Source organism: Caloenas nicobarica, chromosome 4, assembly GCF_036013445.1.
Source record: "Caloenas nicobarica isolate bCalNic1 chromosome 4, bCalNic1.hap1, whole genome shotgun sequence".
NCBI classification, from domain to species: domain Eukaryota; kingdom Metazoa; phylum Chordata; class Aves; order Columbiformes; family Columbidae; genus Caloenas; species Caloenas nicobarica.
In genome coordinates this window covers 46,231,117-46,251,107 of record NC_088248.1, presented here as the reverse complement: position 1 = coordinate 46,251,107, position 19,991 = coordinate 46,231,117, and the positions used below count along the sequence as shown (strand labels likewise).

At 39.1% G+C, this 19,991-nt stretch overlaps 1 protein-coding gene across 1 annotated transcript in view; it reads left to right on the top strand.

The window, feature by feature from the left end:
- Positions 1-523: 523 nt before the first annotated feature.
- Positions 524-19,991, top strand: part of MTNR1A (melatonin receptor 1A) — a 54,561-nt gene continuing 35,093 nt past the window's right edge. Inside the window, exon 1 of the mRNA XM_065634076.1 lies at positions 524-903. Within this exon, the coding sequence (XP_065490148.1) occupies positions 711-903 (193 nt within the window). The 5' untranslated portion in view covers positions 524-710. The remainder of the gene's footprint in view (positions 904-19,991) is intronic.

Genomic DNA, 19,991 nt, shown 5'->3' with positions numbered 1-19,991 from the left:
AGCAAGAGCGGCTCCGCCAGGAGCTTTTTATAGCAGCATCGACCGGCTGGGGGGTTTCTCGCCGCGCTCACGTTGCTGTGCGAGTGCGATGTTAAATAAAGACGGGGGAGGAGGAGAGGCGAGCTCAGCGCGCGCCTAATTAAGAGACGGCGTTAACCAGGAAAGCTAAAAATAGCCCCGAACGCCGCAAACCACACAACCGCAGACAGCAACACCCGTGGAAACCTCTCCCGCCTCCGCCGTGAATGGGCGGCCGGGCGCATGAATGGGGGAAGCGGCGCGCGGGCGGGAATGGCGCCGCCGGGCCGGGCGGGCGCCGCGGGGGGGCGCTGTGGCGCTGCGCCGCCGCCGCCGCGCGGCAGCTGGAACCGCCGGCCGCGCACGTGCCGGCGCGGGGGCGGCTCCGTGTCACCTGGCGGCAGCGGTGGCGGCGGCGGGCGGGGCGGGCGGCGCGGGGGAGGCTATAAAAGTGTCCCGCCGCGGCACATGCACACTTCGGGGAAACTTCCGAGCCGGAGCGGTAGCCATGGGAGGAGCGCCCGCTCCCGCCAGCCGCGCTCCGCCTTAGGGTGGGCAGCCCCGCGGCAGAGGGCGGCTGCGGCCGGGACCCCCGCCCCGAGCTGCCCCCACGGGAGGCGACGCTGGCGGGCCCGCCCGCTACTCCGGCACCTGGCTCTGCCCTGGGAAGTGCTGGCTGCAGCAGCGGCAGGATGCGAGTGAACGAGAGCGAGTTGAACAGCACCGTTCTCCCGCGGGACCCGCCGGCCGAGGGCACCCCGCGCCGCCCGCCCTGGGTGACCTCCACCTTGGCCGCCATCCTCATCTTCACCATCGTGGTGGACTTGCTGGGCAACCTCTTGGTCATCCTCTCCGTATACCGCAACAAGAAGCTGCGGAACGCGGGTAAGGGGCGGCGGGAGGGCCCGGGGGGGGCCGCCTGGGCTGGGGGGCCGCGGCTGCGGGGCGCAGCGCCGCGGCCTCTTCTGCCGGTAAAACTTTGCCCGGGTGTGGAACTCCAGGGCTGGGCGCTCTTCGCGTTCGTCCCTGCGAGCGGTTACAGGCTGTGACAGGTGCCAAGCGCTTCGTTTTTCGTACCGAGTCGGTGATGGAGCGGGTAAGAGTATTTTTAGCACCCGCCACCAAATCGTGGTGCTATTTTTAGCTCTCGACAGTTCCCACCTAGCAAAACCGACAAGTAAGCCTTACTTAAGAATGAAATTTAGACATGGTGCTGGGGATGCTGCTGCAGCATACAGTGTGTGTCTGTGCATGCTGGATGCTATTCTGATTGATTTTCTTTGAGTTACAGAAATGCCTCCAGCAACGAATACTATGGTTGGAGCTTCAAATCAAGTAAATACCAAGTTATAGACATTGCAGGTTTCAGGGAAAGAAAAAACAAACAGAACAACAACAAAACGACCACCACAAGATAGTAATTTTATTTTTTTTTGTCCACCTCCTACTTGCTATCTAGGTCTTTGGGGAATGGGAAACATCTGACAGAAAACAGATCTAGCACATTCTTAAAAAATCTCTGATTTTGACAGGATAGATTCTGTGAGTGTCTGAGTAAATCCCTCTTAATTCATGGATTATTGGTCAGACAGGCTGGAACTTCTTCAGATTCATTCTGCTTTATCGTGTCAGACCAGCTGCTGCGCACATGTACTAAGTCTGTGCACTCAAAACCCTGTGCATCTTTCATTGAAAAAAATCTGGGAGCATGTGAAGAGAGCTGCATTGTTAATGAAAGCAGAATTTCATTCCATGACAACTGAGACACAGTGCTGGTTTTTTTTCCTACAACTGCCTGTTAGGTTCGTTATTATAGCTCAAATAAGTTAATTAGCTAGTGGTTCATCTGGGGGGGAACTTGAGCCTGGGCTTTGCTATAAGCTAGTCTAATAAAGGTAGGTTATACTGGACTTCAGCAAACAGTGGCATGCTTAATTTTCTAAGGTTAAGTCAGGTAGTTCAAATGGATTGTATGTTTCAGTTTTATTTGGCCACGGTGGAATGCCAACACACAGAATCAAAACGAAGACAGATTTTGTGTGTGGTGTTTTTTTTTTTTCCTCCCTGTATGTGTCACTGATGTAAATTCTGAAAGCTATTTTCTCCTCTTGCTTTCATTGATAGAAATTTCGTTCACTGGAGCTGGCAGGGTTACACACTGCAATACTATGTATTTGAGAAGAGAATCAGCTTCCAGAAGTCCAAGTCAACACTTGACTACCTTGGTTCCCTGGGAGATTTTTTAAATGGAGGGAGAACAGGTTGAGATAGGCACGTTACTGGGGTTACTCCAGGGGAAAGGCTGATATTCTCTTCCCCCTCAATTACTCAACATGTACTTCAGCACTTCTGTGGGGAGTTTGCAATATAGATATGTCTGGTAATAAGTCTGAAATAAATGCGATGCTTGTTTTCTGAAAACATAACTGAATCACTGGACTCTGTGTGCGCATATTCTCTTCTGTAGGTCTCACATAATGACTCTTGAATCCCAACACGTGCTCACGTGCTCATTCTTACTGCATTTCTCATTCTTGCCTTTACTGTCATAGTGGCTGTTAAGAACTGCAGCAAACTGGCAACAGTTACCTCCTACAGCTAGGAGAGCAGGGTGTTCTGAACATAAATTATTGTAGACTGTAACATGAACTAATAACTGGTTTACCCTCTGAAATTAAGGATTAATTAAAACAAGTAAGTACTTGGTACAAGACCGGGAATAGTTTATAGCCTGTTGTAGGAAAAAATAGTAGCAAGTTTTTAAAGTTTTAAAGTCTTTTTTTCTTCAAAGGTGTGGTTGTTTTTTTAGTACATGGATAAAAGGAAGCTTTGGAAAACATAATTAATGAGCTTGAAAAGGTGTGGGAAGTGTTTTTGACTAATCCTGCAAAAACCTGTGTTTGGGCATAACTTTACTTATATGAGCACCACTATTAAACTTGGCATTGAATTAAGGAGGGGTTACTCAGGTGAGTAACTTCATGATGAAGCATAAGTATTTAGAAAACTCTGGCCTAATATTTGTGTATATGAAGAAGAGTTTCCTAAGTGTTGTTTACACTAAATCAGATTATTAAGGAAGAGATTACATTGAAAATAATCTGATTTATACATACAACTAATTTGTAACTTGCGAATTATAAAGACAGTTACAACTTTTCACAGAGCTGTAATAAGAAATTTCTGATTTTACAACAACCTACGTTAATAAGTCTTTTGCTGGCACATTTATTGAGGAAAAAGGACACAGGATGAAAATTCCACTGGAAAAAGGTCAGGGAGGAACAGAAGATACCTCCTGAAGAAAATATAACTCACTGAAGATTTTCTTCCTCCTTTACAAGAGAGGACTAGCAGAAATAAGGAATATTTTTAACACCACCAAAAAGGTGGATTTGGTGGGGAAAACATCTTGCATCTCTGCCCCACTCTCTATTATATAAATATTTTTTTCAGAAGATAACTACAAATTGAACCTGTGGACTTGCAATTAAAAAAGTGCATTGGGAAATAGTAGGAAGGCCTAGGAAAAACCTTCTCAACAAGTGGTGTAACCTTCCTGACAGTCAGAAGGTTAGTAAAAGACACTGATCAAAGCAGAGAAGTCAGTATCTCAAAGAAGTTTATCTCAGCAAGCGAGGAGTGTCTGATACTACAGACTCCTTCATAGTCACAAGCATGGCTTCAGTAGATGCTCTTCTAGACACAGAAGCTGATGATGCAACTGGTAGGATCCTCTTTTATTTAATGTACTTGACTTGTAATAAGTTTCATAGTTCTGGTCTTTTTTTTTTTTATGGTGACTTTGTAATCTAACAGGCACCTGACACCAATTCAGTTCTGGTGGGAACAGCTGCAATTTAATGCTGGCCTACAGGAAGACTGAATTTGGTTTATGATGCCTGTGATATTTTAACATTAGAACAAAGTTCAAGGGAACATTCAAGGCATAAGGATTTTATTGTCTATATCTTTTATTGTGTATATCTTGATAGCATATTCATCCATCTTGAACTTTAAACTGATCTGCTTTCTTTGATTAATTTTAAAACTAATAAGAACAGTTCATTTTAAAAATTTTGGTGTAAATCATCTTAATGTGTCTTCTTTTCCATCACTAATATTCATGGATCAGAAATAAGGTCATTCAACAAAAGTTCCACCTGGAAAAGATGAAATAACTAGCCTTAGGGAAGGTGGATTAAAGAACTACTAGTGCTCTTTGCAACAAGTGGAGTGTTTACTTGAAACTATCAACATTGCATCAGCATCGCAGAAAACTGAAGAGATTGTTTAAAGTGATGTATGTAGTAAAACACAGAAATTCAGTGATTGCTAGTATCCTTATGCCTTTGTTGTTACCCACACCAATGAAAACAATGCATCAAGAACAAGGTGAGGGAGCAGTTGTAAGTCTTTGACTATGGAGATTAGTTTACCACATGTTACATTAAAATGTCAGTTAACATGTACCTATCATTTTGGTGACAGGGGAATTTGGGTGCTCAGTGATTGCAGGACTAGACCATTCTTAAGGTCAATGAAGAAAGCTCTTCTGAGTGCTGTTACACCTCTTTCTTTTTTCTCTTCCTTTTGAAACTTCTCTCAGCCTGGTGGGTTGCTTTTTCCTGGGTGCCTTATGTGCTGAGCTGCAAAGGAGCACTGACTGGCCCTCCAACAGATTCCCGTGTTGGAAGGGAGCCTCCAGCAGGCAAGAGAAGAGCCCCAGCAGTCCCACCCTCACTCTTCTGTGCCCATCCTGCCTGCCAATGCCTGACACAAGTTGGGATAACACAGGGACTGGTGCCAAGCTGGTAACCAGCACCTACTGTATCAGGGCAGAAAGCTGCATTCACTCCCTTCTTGCCCATATCTGTTCTGTGCCAGGTGATTTTAGGTTTTTGTACTTTTTGTAAGTTTCCCCATGTCCTTGGCCCAAAAACTTTGTTGCTAAAACTCCTTTTGTGACTAGTGAAGAAGCCAGAGAAGAAGTCTGATGTTGCTGAGGCCCCAAGGCCCTAGAGCAGCAAGGTAACAGCTATTAATAGCTTCACTAGGACTGGACACGTGCTTAAAGTTAAGTATGTGTGTTAACTACTTTTCCAAATGAGATGGCAATGAAAAAGGGGAAAAAAACCCCAATGTTCATATGCTAGATCTGCCTCAGCTGCATTAGGTCCAAACCATTCTGTAAAGACAGCTCTGTGAGTGCTCAAAAGAATAATGAACTCAAGAGTAATCCTTGACAAGATCTGTAAGATCAGTGAAGTCACTTGTGGAAGAACTAAAGAACACAGCTACTTTTTTTTTTTTTAATCCAATATTTGTTAAATAGTACAGCCATTGCAGAATTGGGGGATGGGATCTATCAGTAGGAATTTTATTTTGGAGGCTTTTCAAACTGGCCCTGGGTGTTGGTTTGAGCAGCGTAAGAATCTAGTTGAAGAGTGCATTTTCTAGAATATAAATTTTAAATATAAGAATGGAACTAGCTTTTGATGAGATTGGAGATCTCATCAGTCTTTTCAGAATATGATTGTTCTTGATGATGTTTTGTGTTTTAATTTTAAAATGATAATGTTAAATGCTCTATTAAAGATTACTTTATATAATAAATGACACTCCTGTTGTGAATTTGGACTAATGGAATCATTGTTTTTGTCACAGGTGATCCTTGGACTTCTTTTTGTGCCTCGACAGAAAATGGGTAGTCTGACAAATATTTGACTCAAGGGGGAGAACTTGTAGAAGATCAAGTTGCAGCACGAATTCAGGGTTCTGCTGAAAAATGAGATGTTGATGACAATGAACGTTTATTTCAGATATGAATAACTTCCAATATTAAAAATGGTAAGCTGTTTGGGAGAAGGGAAAGTACCTAGTGGAGACCCTGAATTTTGCCAATTGTTGAACAAAACTCACATAAAAATACGGTTTAAATAAAGCTGTTCTTCAGAATGGTTTTGATTGAATAATTTACTGAATCAAAGGTTTACTTCAGAAACCTGTTTAAATGGCACTGTGGTGACAGTGACCAAAGGTAAAGGTGAGTATTTCAAATAGTTAATACTCTATTCTTGCTAGTATGTCTGTCAAACTCATCTATTTTTTTTCTTTCTGCAAGATTCTGCATTCTAAAGTTTTTAGAGGAGCTACTTTTTCTAGTTTGCTACTGCCAGTGGACAGTGGTACTGAGATGCTATAGTGTTTGCTGACTCTTTTAGGTTATTTTTTGAGGGGTTCTCCCTCTTCCCATTAAGTTTTTTTGGTTTTTTTTCTTTTCATTAGCAATTTCTATTCTGTTTCTATCCTTACCTCTCTTCTATTTCTTTTTACAATATCTCCTTTTCTGTCATATCGTTACATAGATATTTCATGTCTTTCTGGCATGAGACATCATCAGCAAGTCTAGTTTAGTGACAGGAAATGCTACTGACAATAGGCATCCAGTGCTGATGTGACAATGTCTATTTTGTACAGTGAGGCTTGCTTTCCTAGAGCAATAAAAATGTTGCAGTGTCAATTTAATGCTATGCATCACAGTTTAATTTTGCAACCTCAATGAGAACCTTGCCACCCTTGCTGTTGGCAGTTTTTCTTCTACTCGCATCTGTGAGCTGCCTCAAATTCCACATTTTCCTGAGAAGCAATTAGCAACATCTGTTTCTGGAAGATAAGTTAACATAACATGATTTGTTAACATTTTTACATTTGCTTATTTAACAAACAATTAAATGTGTAGTTAAGTAATGCTTGGGACTATAATACAAATGTTGCTACTGAAGAAGTGTTCTTTCAAAATCTAGCCCTCCTAAAGTGACAAAGATGGGCAGTATTACAGTTCAGTGGGATAACCCAGGTTACTACTTTACATGACAGAATAAAGGTCTGATAAGAATGGATAAAAGATACCAATACCCTTGAATTCAGTTGATAACTATGCTGCAAACTTCTTAATATTTTCTTTTTCAAGTAGAGCAGAAACTAAGGTATAATCAGTGAGTCTGTTTACAGCTTTCAAATAGTGACTTCTGTAGCTTCTAAATAGTGTTGTGGTGCACACCAGTAAGTGTACAAAACTTTGTCCTATACTTCTTTTTTTTTAATGAAGTTCGTTATCCATAAAGAGAAGGCAAACTTATACCTCTTCCTTGAAGAAACACCTTGCATTAGAAGTAAAAGACTTTCAGATCATTCTTTTCATTTTACATATGATCTAATATAGTACCAGGTCATAGTTAGATATGTTTTTTTTGAAGGATAGTTGTTAACTTATTGATGATCATAAAAATGCAGCTCTTGATTGTCTCAGAGTCCTATACTTGAGTTGAGGACTTGAATTAGGTTGTCTGGGTTGGGGGAGGAGGCTCAGGTTTTTTTTATCATGGGGGACGCCTCATCTTTCCATTGCTAGAATTCTAAGAAAGTCCTTTAATTCATTACTTAGACTATCTAATCTCCCCTAACTCCTAAGGTCCCCTGCTCTCTTAGGGGGGAAAAAGAAAAAAACAGGCAGCTGACTTCAAACCCTGCTGTGTGTGACCAAGCACTTGAATTCTCTATTCAAACATAATACTAAGCAGCTGGAAACTTCTATGGACAGTTTCAGGTCAATTATATTTTGTTTTCCTGTCTACACCCTTAAACAGACTATTTAGCTATCTTTGTTCTGTAAATTGGGCAGTATATGTAATTATATGTAGGCCTACAGAAGCCCAATTCTACATGATGTGTACATGTGATCCTACACGCAATGCTGAAATATAAGATCGCTTTAAATTGTATTGCCTTGAGTTTGCTTTTGGGGTGCAAAACTAACTGGTCTTTGGGGAGAGGCTACCAAACAGAGGTACCCTGCCCCTTGGTGCTTGGTATCATGTGAGGTCAGTTAGGAATGTGGCTGTTGTTAGTTGGCCATTGCAGCTGCGCGCCAGTGTTAGCCCCCTGTGGTTATAGTGCAACAGTCAGTATGACATTATTTAGCCAGACAAGGTGGCCCACTCTGTAGCCATTGGCCAAACTGATGAATGGGCATGAGTACAGGGATCAGCCTTGAAAACTGCTATCCATTCACACCCTAGAGAAATTTCAGCAGATACCTGCCTTTGTGAGTGTTTTGGGGAAGAATCATGAATGCTCTTTCCCACCTGGGTAGTAGCTATGGATTTCATTTTATGTTCCTGTTTTGCAGACTGAGCAATGAGCAGTTTTCTACTCTGTAGTCTTGGTTTTTTACGGACACATTCCTTTCGCTGTCTGTGTTAGATTTAAAAAAAAGTGATTTCATTTTCAGTGGTGAAAGAGTATTCTTAACCCAATACAGTTAGAGTATGGACAATTTAACGTTAGAGCTATTGAAAGGAAAGCACTTCTTTATGTAAATTTTCCTCATTAACAGCCACTATTTGCAGCTTCAGTCAAACATCACAAAGCCACTCTTAAAATGAAGAATGGCAATGCTTTTTTATCCCTTCAGCACTCTGGATGTTTGTTTGTTTGTTTTTCTTGGGTAATAGCATCCACAGACCCATTTTGAAAGACTGGATATTGTTGAAAATGAGACCTACATATCATGAAGAATCAAAGTTTGCATAAATGCAGATGAATTGGTTACTTTAGCTGTGTTTTTGTTTCATTTTGGATGAGAAATTAATGGCCTATAAATAAAAAAACCCACCCCTGCTTTTATTAATAGTTTACGTGTATTTAACATTGATATGTTTGTCTTAATTATAGTAATAATTTACATTAAAGTTATGTCTCCAGAATATCTCTGGCTCTGTAATTCCAGGGTCTGCCCTGTGTAATTTGCATCATGTAATGACTGAACCTAACATGCAAGTTCACATAATTACAGGTTACTTTACAAAACCTAGGTTCTTCCCCACATTTCCATTATTCCACATTACTGCTCCCAACATTCCTTGAATCTCTTACTGAATCAGTTCTCACTTCAAACAAAGAATTGAAAGGGACCTTCTCGATCATCAAGTCCAATTTACAAGTGTAACAGGTGTTCATACAAATCTTTTCAGAATCACTCTTCACCTTAAGGTATAGTTTTCTTCTTAGTATTCCATCTCAAGAAGGGTATTCTCACTGCCTAAGTGTGTTTTCTGTCAGTTTATATGCTTTTGCTATTGTACCGATGTTACTTCACTGAACATGTCTCTGTTCTTGTAATGAGCGAGAATAAACACATCATTGCTTGGCTGTCATTTTGCTAGTCCAAAAAAAAGCAGATATCAAATTCTATTAGTCTATCTGCAAAATAACCTTTCCCCTTCTGTGAGAGAGCACTACCCCCAGGAGTATGCCTCATCTCTGGAAATACCTTCCCTAAAAGCAAAATCCTGGTTTTACTGAAATCAATAGCAAACCTCTTACAGAGGTCAGTGCCTGTCTCCTTTCACTTTTTTGGCTGCAATACTTGCCCATGAAGGCTGCTATACTGCTGACAATCTTAAGCTCAAAATGCGATAAGCAAAGAAGTCTTTGCGATAACTTTGGACTCAGAACAGGGTTTTTGTTGGATCACTGATATCCTTGCAATAAAGCTGATTACAGATCAGGGTCATGAGTGCCTGATCTGCATATCCTAAGGTGGGTGCGTCATGTAAAGCCGCTTACAATTTAATGTATGGTAGGTATGTAAGCTATGAAGTTTGAGAATTGATGCTTCAAGAACACGCATGGGAATAAAGAAAACATGAGAGACTGCCTACTACAGCAATGCTGTTCTGTCTAGGTTGGTTTTTGTTGTTTAGCAAATGGATATTATGTTACTTAGGTCAAGGATAGTTTTCTTGTACTAGAATTGCCTGATCAGATCACATCAGTTTATCTTTGATGTTATCTTTGTCCTTTTCTGCTTTCTACAAATTCGTAGTTCTTTAATATGTTCATTAAGCAGAATAAATTTCAGAATTGGGGATTTTGTTGCTGTAGCCTCATTGTATAGATTTTCTGATGATTCTGTTTCTAAATATGACATCATATATATTTATGATGTTCTTCTGGAAATTTCTCTTATCAATCTGTCTTCAACCACTATCTTTTCAGTTCTCCTTTTGATTTTTTTTTTAATTGCCTAAAGAACCATACTTTTGACAATCTACAGTGCTTCATAAACCCATCTTATTCTCCCTTCCTGATGATGTAACAAATTTCAAGACCCGTTGCTAAGGATTTTCTTAGCATTGGCTGTGTCTTGTTTTGGGGAAATACAGAAACACATATATATTAAAAGATATCTAAATCCTACTGGTTTTTACCATGCTGAAGAAGATACTCATACCAAAGGTTGCTTCGTTCTGTGGAGTACTTTGGTTCTACGAACTTACAGATACAGATGCATCTAGAAACATTTCCTCTAATTATCTGGATGTTTTTGCAGTAAGTACCTTTTCATTTTCCTTTTTTTTTTTCTTTTCGCTAATGCAGCAGCTATTGGCACATTGTAACTCATATTTTTGTCTATTTTTTTTGAATATACACACTCTAGAAACGATGATCTCTCATATGTAGGAGAACAGTAGTCAACATGTCTGACAGGAAGGAAGGAAGGACAGTAATGTTTCCTTCTCTTTCTTTCGCCTAAACACAAGTGGTGGGTTTAGTTCATGGTATAAATTATATCAGTTTCAGTGCTTCTGTAATTCATGCTTATTGAAAGGGCTCCAACAGGGACTTTTGTATTGGTGTCACATAAACATAGCTTTCACTGGCTGAGCTCATTGTACCCATTCTACTGTAAGTATCCAGGACTGCAGACTTAACAGAGTAATCTGCATCATGTTGGGTAAAACAGTTTTTCATCTCTTCTGCTAAGTACAGAGAAGACGGCAGAACCAAGTTTGTGTCTTAGCATATATTAAATACCTAATGTAGAACTTAAAATGCAGTCAGATTTTCCTGTAGCAAAGGTTTTCAAACACTGTTTTTAGCAAATAATTGGACATTTCTTTTATAAATTTGTCTATGTCCTGCTCCTGCTTTTTGCAGCTCTTGTCCTGATTCCTTTTTCTCTTGCTCATTCAGTGTATCCCACTACTGGGAATCTCTGCAATGTGTGCTAAGATTGTCAACTATGAACATTTTGTTAGTTGCTAGAAACCTGCCTTAATTTTCATAGTTTTTATGACATAATACTTGTCTTGCTCATAGACACTCTCCTCCAACAGTATTTTGTATCTACCTAACATACCCACTTTTCAATTATTTTTGGACATACCTAGGAATTTGTCCTGCTTCTGTTCATCGTACTTTTGCACTTTTTCTTTGGATGACCTGTACCCACTGGGTATTATGCTGAAGATGGCATAAAGATTACCACTACTGTCTTGAAGAATAACTTTGCACTATCCTTGTTAAATTCTTTGCCGCCGAAGTTTGTTTTCTTTTTTCCCCTGCATTTTTCCATTGAGGGTAGATCTGACAGGTTTTGTCAGAAAGGCTCTTGTTTTAGAGTTGTTATTTACTTGGGTCTCTCCCTTATGGGATCTATTACACAGTCTGTGAAAGCTAGTTTTAGTACACTCTGTAATAATAGAATACTGAGGTGCTGCACTGTTCTTAGGGGCATTATGAATACTAGCGTTTTAAAAGGAGGTTGAGTGCTGCTTTTGCAATTATTCCTGGTAGGAATTTCTAGTGCATACTTAGTGACAACTTGGGGTAGATTGTATGGTTGTACAAAGCTTGCCCTTGCACCTTGTTAATACTGCTTGCAGCAATCGTTATCTAAAACATGCCCAAAAGATATGGCTGTATCTGACAAACGTGTAAATGCAGAAGTATGAATGGGGCGGGGGAGGGGGGGAAGAAGCAAATAAGCTAAGTTGAAGCAACCTAGTGGACATAGAATTTACAATCTGCTTGTTGTTGATTCTTATTTTGTACTGTGGTATCCCATTTGTCACAACAGTGATGCATCCCTTCATTGTGGGCTTTCCTAGTGGATCTTCCTTCTCTTTTACTTTTCTCAAGCTATTGCAGCGATGGGGCTTTGCTACCAGAATGCTTACTGGAGTCTAGCTGCCTGAGAACATCTTTCTTGTGCAGAGATAACTTCACAGACTACCACCAAGCAGTGAATTGGTTTCTAAGATCTTTTGCTTATATTCAGATATTTATATTATTTCCTGTCTCTATATTTACTCAGAAAACTTTCTTGATCAGATTCAAATTTCACAGAGATTTCACCTGTTTCTGTTTGTTTAATTGCTGACCATTCCTTGTGATGACTGGTCAGAATATTTTCTTACTTTATTCAAAAACATGAAACTTGCTTGTCTTGCAAATAAATCTCCAAATAATGAATTTGTTTGTGTTGTTTTTTGGTCTATTCTCTCACACAGGTATAAGTAAATAGAATTTCCAGTGGTAACACAGAGTGGCAGCTCCAGTATGTGTTTCATTTAAGCTAAAGCCCATTCTGAAAACATTTATTAACATTATTTTAAGAATTTGTTTTGCAGGAGCATTTCTACATATGCATGTGCTGAGTACAAATGTAGTATGGGATCAAGTACTTTTTCTAGAAACACTAAAAAGGAAGCTTTTGGTACATTGGAATGTTACTGGAAATAAAGAACTGTCTAATGATCATCTATAAATTAAAATAATATTATGCCTTCTATATTTAGAAACTCTAAACCTCTAGTGAGGTAAGAAGAGAGTCAGATGAGCTGCCAAGTTTGGAATGCAGCATAACTGAAAAAGTTCGATTAACATGTTAGCTATAGTAGAGCACATATGAGGCAGTAATCCTAAAAGCAACCTTCATCTCACAGGTGTGAGTGTGGAGTTAGTTATTAGAAGTAAGCTGCTATCTTTGCAAGTGTACCTACATGGTTCCTTAGGGCTGGAGTCCCTTTTCAGGATTAAAAGCCCCACAGTCCACTCAGTGAGTACAGCTGCAGTAATTACACAACTCCTGGTGGAGAGAAAGGGCCTCACTGCAAACTTTCAGTCATACAAGGTGATTTTAGTCCACAGGGTGTCATTCAGCTAGCAGCCTCAAAATGGTGCTGTTCTCTCTCATGCTTTCTTGCTTTCGTTTATTTCTCTTGCTCCTGGAAAAGAAATTGGACCCTTCAGAGCCCAGAGCATTTTAGGTGGAGTTTTCCTGCAGTTAGTGTCATTTGTTAAATATCCTGATTTTTTAAGTACCCTGACTTATTTGCCCTGAAATTAGTTATTCAACTTAGTTTTTAGCTCTGACTTGGAATTCTTCTCAGCCACCACGCAAAACAGTACAGCTACTTCAATAATACTTCTGCAATTTTCTTAGGAAGATTTACTGACAAATGTTCTTTGCTTCTTGCTGTTTCAAGTTCTGATTTGGATTATGACCACTGGGAAAAAAGTCTACTTGGACTTAAGCTGTTTAAACCAGTACATAATACCTTGTTCATTGTCCAGACGGATTACTTATTTTAACGACTCAGCATTGCCTTCAAAATTTCATGGTGTACTGGCACTGTTCTGGGAGGAGGGGCTGTGGAAAACCGGATTAGTCTAAGTCTTGAAATTAGTTTCAGTTAAGTGGAGCAAATGGTAGAATAATTTTGAACCTAAAACTTGTAGGGGCCTGAAATTTCTATTTGCTAGTTTTGTGAATCCAGAAAAAAATCAATGCAAGTTTCCTCTGTCACCAATGACTTATACAGCTAACTATTGATTGGGACTAAACTGTTTTCTCTGATATACCATAAAACCCTTTGAGCAGTAGAAGTGTATACATTATGCAAACTATTGACACGAAAAAATAGGCAACAGAAGTGTGTAATGAAATAAGAAGAGGAATGCCTCTTTAAGTATGGAACAAAAAATTCCAATGATATGAGATTTTTCAAAATTCTAGTATTAGAAAGATCTAGACTCAGCTGTAGTTAAAAGTAGTGACGCTTTTTTTAGGCCCCGTATGTTCCCTGGAGATGATTCTTTCCAAGCCTAATTAGACACAAGGCCTTTGGCTTTGGAACTGCAGATGCCAGGGATGCCAAAAGATGTTATAGATACTCAGTTTTCAGAGCTTGTGAAGTTCTCTAAGAGTCTGTAATACTTCGTGAATGAGATTTGGACAGTGCAAAAAATTAGTCCAGGACAAGAAGCATACTAGATAACATGCTGATTTAAGATACAGATGGAATACGCAGTTACATACAGGCATGCTGTAGGCAGAGTTAATCATATATTTGATGAAGAAAAAAGACTAGGGTGACCTCTTTGATTCCCTTCTCTACAAACTGAAATAGGAAGATGACTTTAAGTTCAATTTTTTTCAACTGAAGTAATGCTCAGCATAAACTTAAAAGAATTTTCCAAGAAAATTATGTATCATCTGGAACTGACTGCAATCTGTTTTATTTTGACACATACTGTTTATATATTTGTTGACATTTCTTTGAGGCATACGTAACAATAAGTAATTTCTTCTCAGCTGAGAAACTTATGTTGCAACTGTCTCTGTCCTGTTACAACTACTGTTGTAGTATTATAATAGCCCAGCTCCTAACCCATTTTTGGACTTCACTGTTTGAATGATACTGGCTTGTGCGTAACACCCCAATTCCGCTGTTGAATTTACTTGTTCCAATGCTTTGTTATGTTCCCATGAACAGTTCCCAGCTTCATTCTGGAACAGTCTGTTTTTCTCAGCAGGGCAGTCAGCGATTCTTTATCTGAAATAACTGTCCAGGGAATGTAGTGTTCCACAGCACCTATGTGCCATGTACCTCACTATGACTGCAGCTGTTCTGTCAATTCTTTCACTATGTCCTTGATGTTATTTGATCCATCTTGCTATCTTCTGTCACTGCATTCTTCAGTGTCTCATCATATTTTCTGAGTTTGTATCATGTTCTTAGCTATTGCATAGATGCCTGTAATATCCCTGAATTAGTCTCCTAGTTCTTTTGTCAAAGTATTCCACTATTCCATAGTTGACTTTATCCCCAAAAGAATAGGAAGAAATGTGTAATAGTGTGCCTAGTCTAGCCGATTCTTCATCTTTTTTTTTCCTTATCCAGAATAGTTAATTTGTTTTCACCACCTATTTGATCTTAAATGCTTGTGGTTAAGTGCATGGACTCTTCTTATTTCTTAATACCTATGTTAGGATCTTCTAGATCAATACAAATTGTAGTTGGGAGGATACCTTAGGGCTGTGCTATTAACCTTTGTTGTGACAAATTCATACTACTATGGTTCTTCCCTTTCTAGGTGTATTTCTGAGTCCAATCCATTTTTCTGAAATGTGTGTTTTAAGGGAGTATATGAATCATGACAAATGTACAATGCTCAGGAATGCCCTTAGCCCCTCAAAGATTTTTAGATACTGCACAATTAGATTTACTTCAGTGATGGATGCTTTTCTTCAGAGCATGCCTAGTTTAGCATATTTAAGCTCAGCAAAAAGGAAGCTTTTCTGCTTCAGTGGCACTGTAGAACTTTTCGAGAAAAAGTATTAAGAACTGTTCTTATTCTGGACTGTTGCTTCCACTAAGGTAATCTCACCTTGGGCTTTTTGGATCCCTTCACATCTTACAAGCACAATGTCAGACTACCAGACTACCTTATGTGAGGGAGACCCATTATCGCTATAAAGTGGGGATCCATAATAATGCAATACACTGGCTTCAGACTGATTGAGGTTGATTGAAAGAAGATTGAGAGATACATTCTCTAAAGACAGTCAAGGATAATAAGTTTCTCTGAATTCCAAGATTTATATGTGATTTATTTTGTAGTACTTTAGAGCTGAGGCAGAAATTTGTGAATCTACCTTTTGGGTAAGTCATCTATTCTGAATATGGCAGATTGTGATTTTGTTTTCTACTTTTGTGATCTAGTACTTCAACACTTGTGTCTGTATATAGACTCTGTTGTGCAGGCTGTTGGATATATTCCATATGTATAATTACATACATTTATTTCTGACTTTCAAGTTTGATACTGTCCCCGCTATTTTGTGAGTGGTCTGTGAGTCTGTCAGTATGCAATTCAGTCTTGATTTTCCCATACATTTTTAAAACAATTTTTGTGCAGCTTGTGAAATTCTGAAAATGTACCTTGCATGTTGCAAGAGTGATAACTTTAAAACACTTGAGTTTTTCTCCAAATATCCTTCCATATAAATGCCTTTTGTTCACAAAAGTGTTTTATTCAGAGACTATACGTGCAATACACCTTCAAAAATTACCTTGAAATGAATGATGGGATTAGGTGTTCTTCATGATCATGTACTCAGGCAATTTCCTACTTAAGTTTGCACAGCTGTTTTTGAATTAGATGATACAGTGAAGATAAACATTAGAAGATGTTTGGTTTGTTTTTCTCTGGAATTGTTCCAAAATGTAACATTTTGAGAGGCATCAGTTAGAAGGCAAAGTTAGCAGAGTTCACGAGACTGTGACTCACCTGACCTGTTGGGTTCCACAGCAGCAGTCTTTCCAGGATAACTGTAACAAAACATTTGTTACTGCATTACAGGTATTGGGTACTATCAGGTAGATTATGTTGCCTCCATAAAGTCTTTACTTCCAGTATTACCATATAATGCCATTTTAAACTCTTATCTCTATTTACCTCTCTTTTGATCTAGGTACATCATGGAGATCACTGAATTAAACATATGAGTTGGTCACTAGTAATACAAAGTTCAAAAGGTCATGTGAATTCTTAGAATGTCAGCCCCTTTAGCCATGCCATTTAATTGACTTTTCTGCCTCATATTGCCTAGCTTCAGTGAAAATATAGCTTTTGGATATTTCCACTCTATGTCTCAAATGACAATTCATATAATGTCTAATATGCCCTAGAATGCATCTTCTCTCATTTCTTGCACCAGTGCCTAAAGTTCATGATGTTTCTCGCAGAGCTGGCCCTAAAATCTCTGTGTTAACAGGTGACATGTGTTGTCGTCTCTTCCACCACATTTCCATAGCTTTCCATACTGTTGAAATCAGAAGCTTCACAGAAGACACTGGACTCTGCTGAAAGCAGGAGATAGGCTTGAGTTGCATTTTTCTGCTTGCTAAAATTCTGCTTGCTAACATCAATGAAGTTAACATTGTTGTGAATTGTACATATGTGAAATCAGTGACTAAGTTTGTCCAAAACCCACTTTTCTGTACTTGCTGGGAACGCCTACAGTGCTTCTTATTTACAGACAGCTTTGTCTGTCTTTTGTCTCCTAAGGTCAGCACGTCTGACGACCATGTTTAGAAGACTGCAGGTTATCTGTGAACAGATTTATAGTAAGAAATTCAGGTCTCCTTTAGCTTGTGAATTTTTAAACTTCTAATAAAATTGTTTATGTCCTTGTAAGCAAGTTGAAAGACCAGTTGACAGTGACTATGTGTGTGTGAAAATTCAACTGACAGCTATAGAGTAGTCATAAAATATAGGTATGACATAGCTTTAAAATCACTGCAAGAATTGCCAGTAATGCTTGCTACTACAGTTATGGTCTTTGCCACATAAACTGCAGACGTTGAAACTATCTAGAAAGTTTCTGTTCTACTGACACATGTTTATTACATAGATGTTAATTTTAAGAGACAATGAGTGACTTTGACTTGGAAGTAATCATCATAGAATTAACATGCTTTTTACATTAGAATATTAGTCTGGGACTAACAACTAAATATTCTCTCTCCCAAAAGCAACAGCAAATCAGAGTCCTGAAAAAATCTTGTCTCTGAATAAACTAAATAGCAAAGCTGAGGTCACATAGAGTAAACCACAAATCAAGATCCTAGCATGACTCAGGGATTTGTTAATACAGCTGTAAACAGATTTTCTAAAAAGCATTGAAGTAGTCCCTCTGTTGATATGCAGTGGTTTAAATATTGAAACTATCATGACCAGTATAAGGGGAAAGTACAAATTTGGAAACACTCTTTCGTTTCAACTTCCATGGGCCTTATCTACTAATTTGAAAAATTATTTTCTAAACCATAGGGAAAAGATGAAAGAGACATGTTTATGATAACAGAAATGGAAGTACATAGCAAAAGGAGTAATATTTGCCAATTTCACACTTGTTTATACTGCATCTGTCATGGATTGAACTTCTATGTAGTAAACGTTGCAAAAGCACCAAAAAAGAGGTCCCTATTAAAAGGATTGTAATCAAGTAATTACGAATTGTGTTGGTGCAATTATTTATTATTTCAGGTCTGATCATAGCAATATTCTGGAATTCTCTACTGATTATTCATTCCAGATGTGTGTCACAGCTATAACTTGTATTAGAGTTGGGTAAAGGATGTGGCAGGCTGGAAGCCTTTTTAGTGTATATATGTATGTATTTATACTTTGCATATCATATACTATGGGTAATATATATCCCTATTACATGACATCTTTTATGTTGCCTGGAGCAGCATCCTTTACAAACTGTTCTTTTCACTTTGGCATCATATTTCATCTATCCAATGAAAATTCAGAGCCGTCTGTCCCATTGAATTCAGCTATGCTGATTTTTTTTACATTGAATTGAGAGTTTCACAGTAGATTTTAATAGCAGTGGCATTGCCCACATTTTGTTGTGTGACAGTGAGGTGTCTGTACCACCACAGAGTTTGGTAGTTTTGTCCTTAATATGCTTTAAATTGAACAAACAGATGCTTGACTGATGTTAATGTTCTCAGCTTCTACAGCTGTGACAGTCAGCTGCAGCTGATGTTACACACGCCTCTTGAAATGATCTTTGCCTATTTAAATTGAATTTCAAGCCATAAGAAGCTATGGTGTTTTCTTATTCAATATGACATCTGCCCACTCAAGCCAAAACAGAACTTGATTGGATACTATCACCTAGATTAAGTGGCCTCCCTTCAAAAATCATAATTTCCAGTGTTTTCATATAATGCCATTTAAAACTCCTTACACACTTTCAGTGTGCTTTACATCATTGCAGAGGCTTCAGAGAGGACACGGATTGGCCAAGCAGTCCTCTAGACATCTTTGGAGCTGCAAACTCTGTAGGGTACATGGAAATCACCCATAGTAGGTTGTGCATGTGACTAAGTGCTAGAGGTAAAAGGCAAAAGTTGCGTATCAAGAACTAGAGCTTTGCAATGTGTGATATCCACATGCATGCTCTGCATCCCCTTTTACTCTCCCCATCCCCTTTTCAAAGTCCTTGACACACTATGGCCCTGCAGTTCAGTTCCGTTTTCCACTGAGAGGTGGGAAACAAGTACCAGCTTCTCTACTCTCACTGCAGAGTAGAAAGAACAGCAGAACAGTTGAGCTCTACAGGAGTATTCCTGAGATAGACTCTCCGGCTGAAGGGTTTCTGGTGCATGTACCTCCTGTACTGTCATTGGCATGCATAGAGTTCTGAAGATCTGTAATTATTAGTGAATGTCTTCATTTTCATTCCCTGCAGTGGAGGGATTTTTTCGTGTTGTGGGAACTACTGACATTCTTCTACTTCAGGAAAACATGGGTAAGTTAGCAAGGCTTTACAGTTTGCTAAGGACCTTCTTAGAAACTTGGTTCCTGCTGTCTTTCAAATATAGTTACCTCACGTGGAGCTCAGATGAAGTTTCTTTTTCTTTTTTCACATGACCTTTTTTTGTATAAGTGAAGGAGGGGGGAGGTGGTCACTGCTGGGTTTTTTTATTGTTGTTTCTTCCGACAATGTTCTTTTTCTGTGCAGTTACATTTCCAACACAAACATTTTAAGGATGTGAATGCTCCAGTCAAACAATGCTTATCCTGGAAGCAGACTTACGTTTAAGTGCTTTGCAGGTCTGGGGGTCAGCCGTGTATGTCACCACTAGAATGCTTGAAACTTAAAGCCATTATAGAGATTTTTTTTTGTCTTCCTTTTTTTTTTTTTTTTCCTTGTCTCAACTGAACTTAGGATTCAAATGTTTTCGAAAGCAGAAAATATTCAGGACACACAAAATGCTGCCACTGAATTTGCAACGAGTCCCAAGAATACTTTTTTA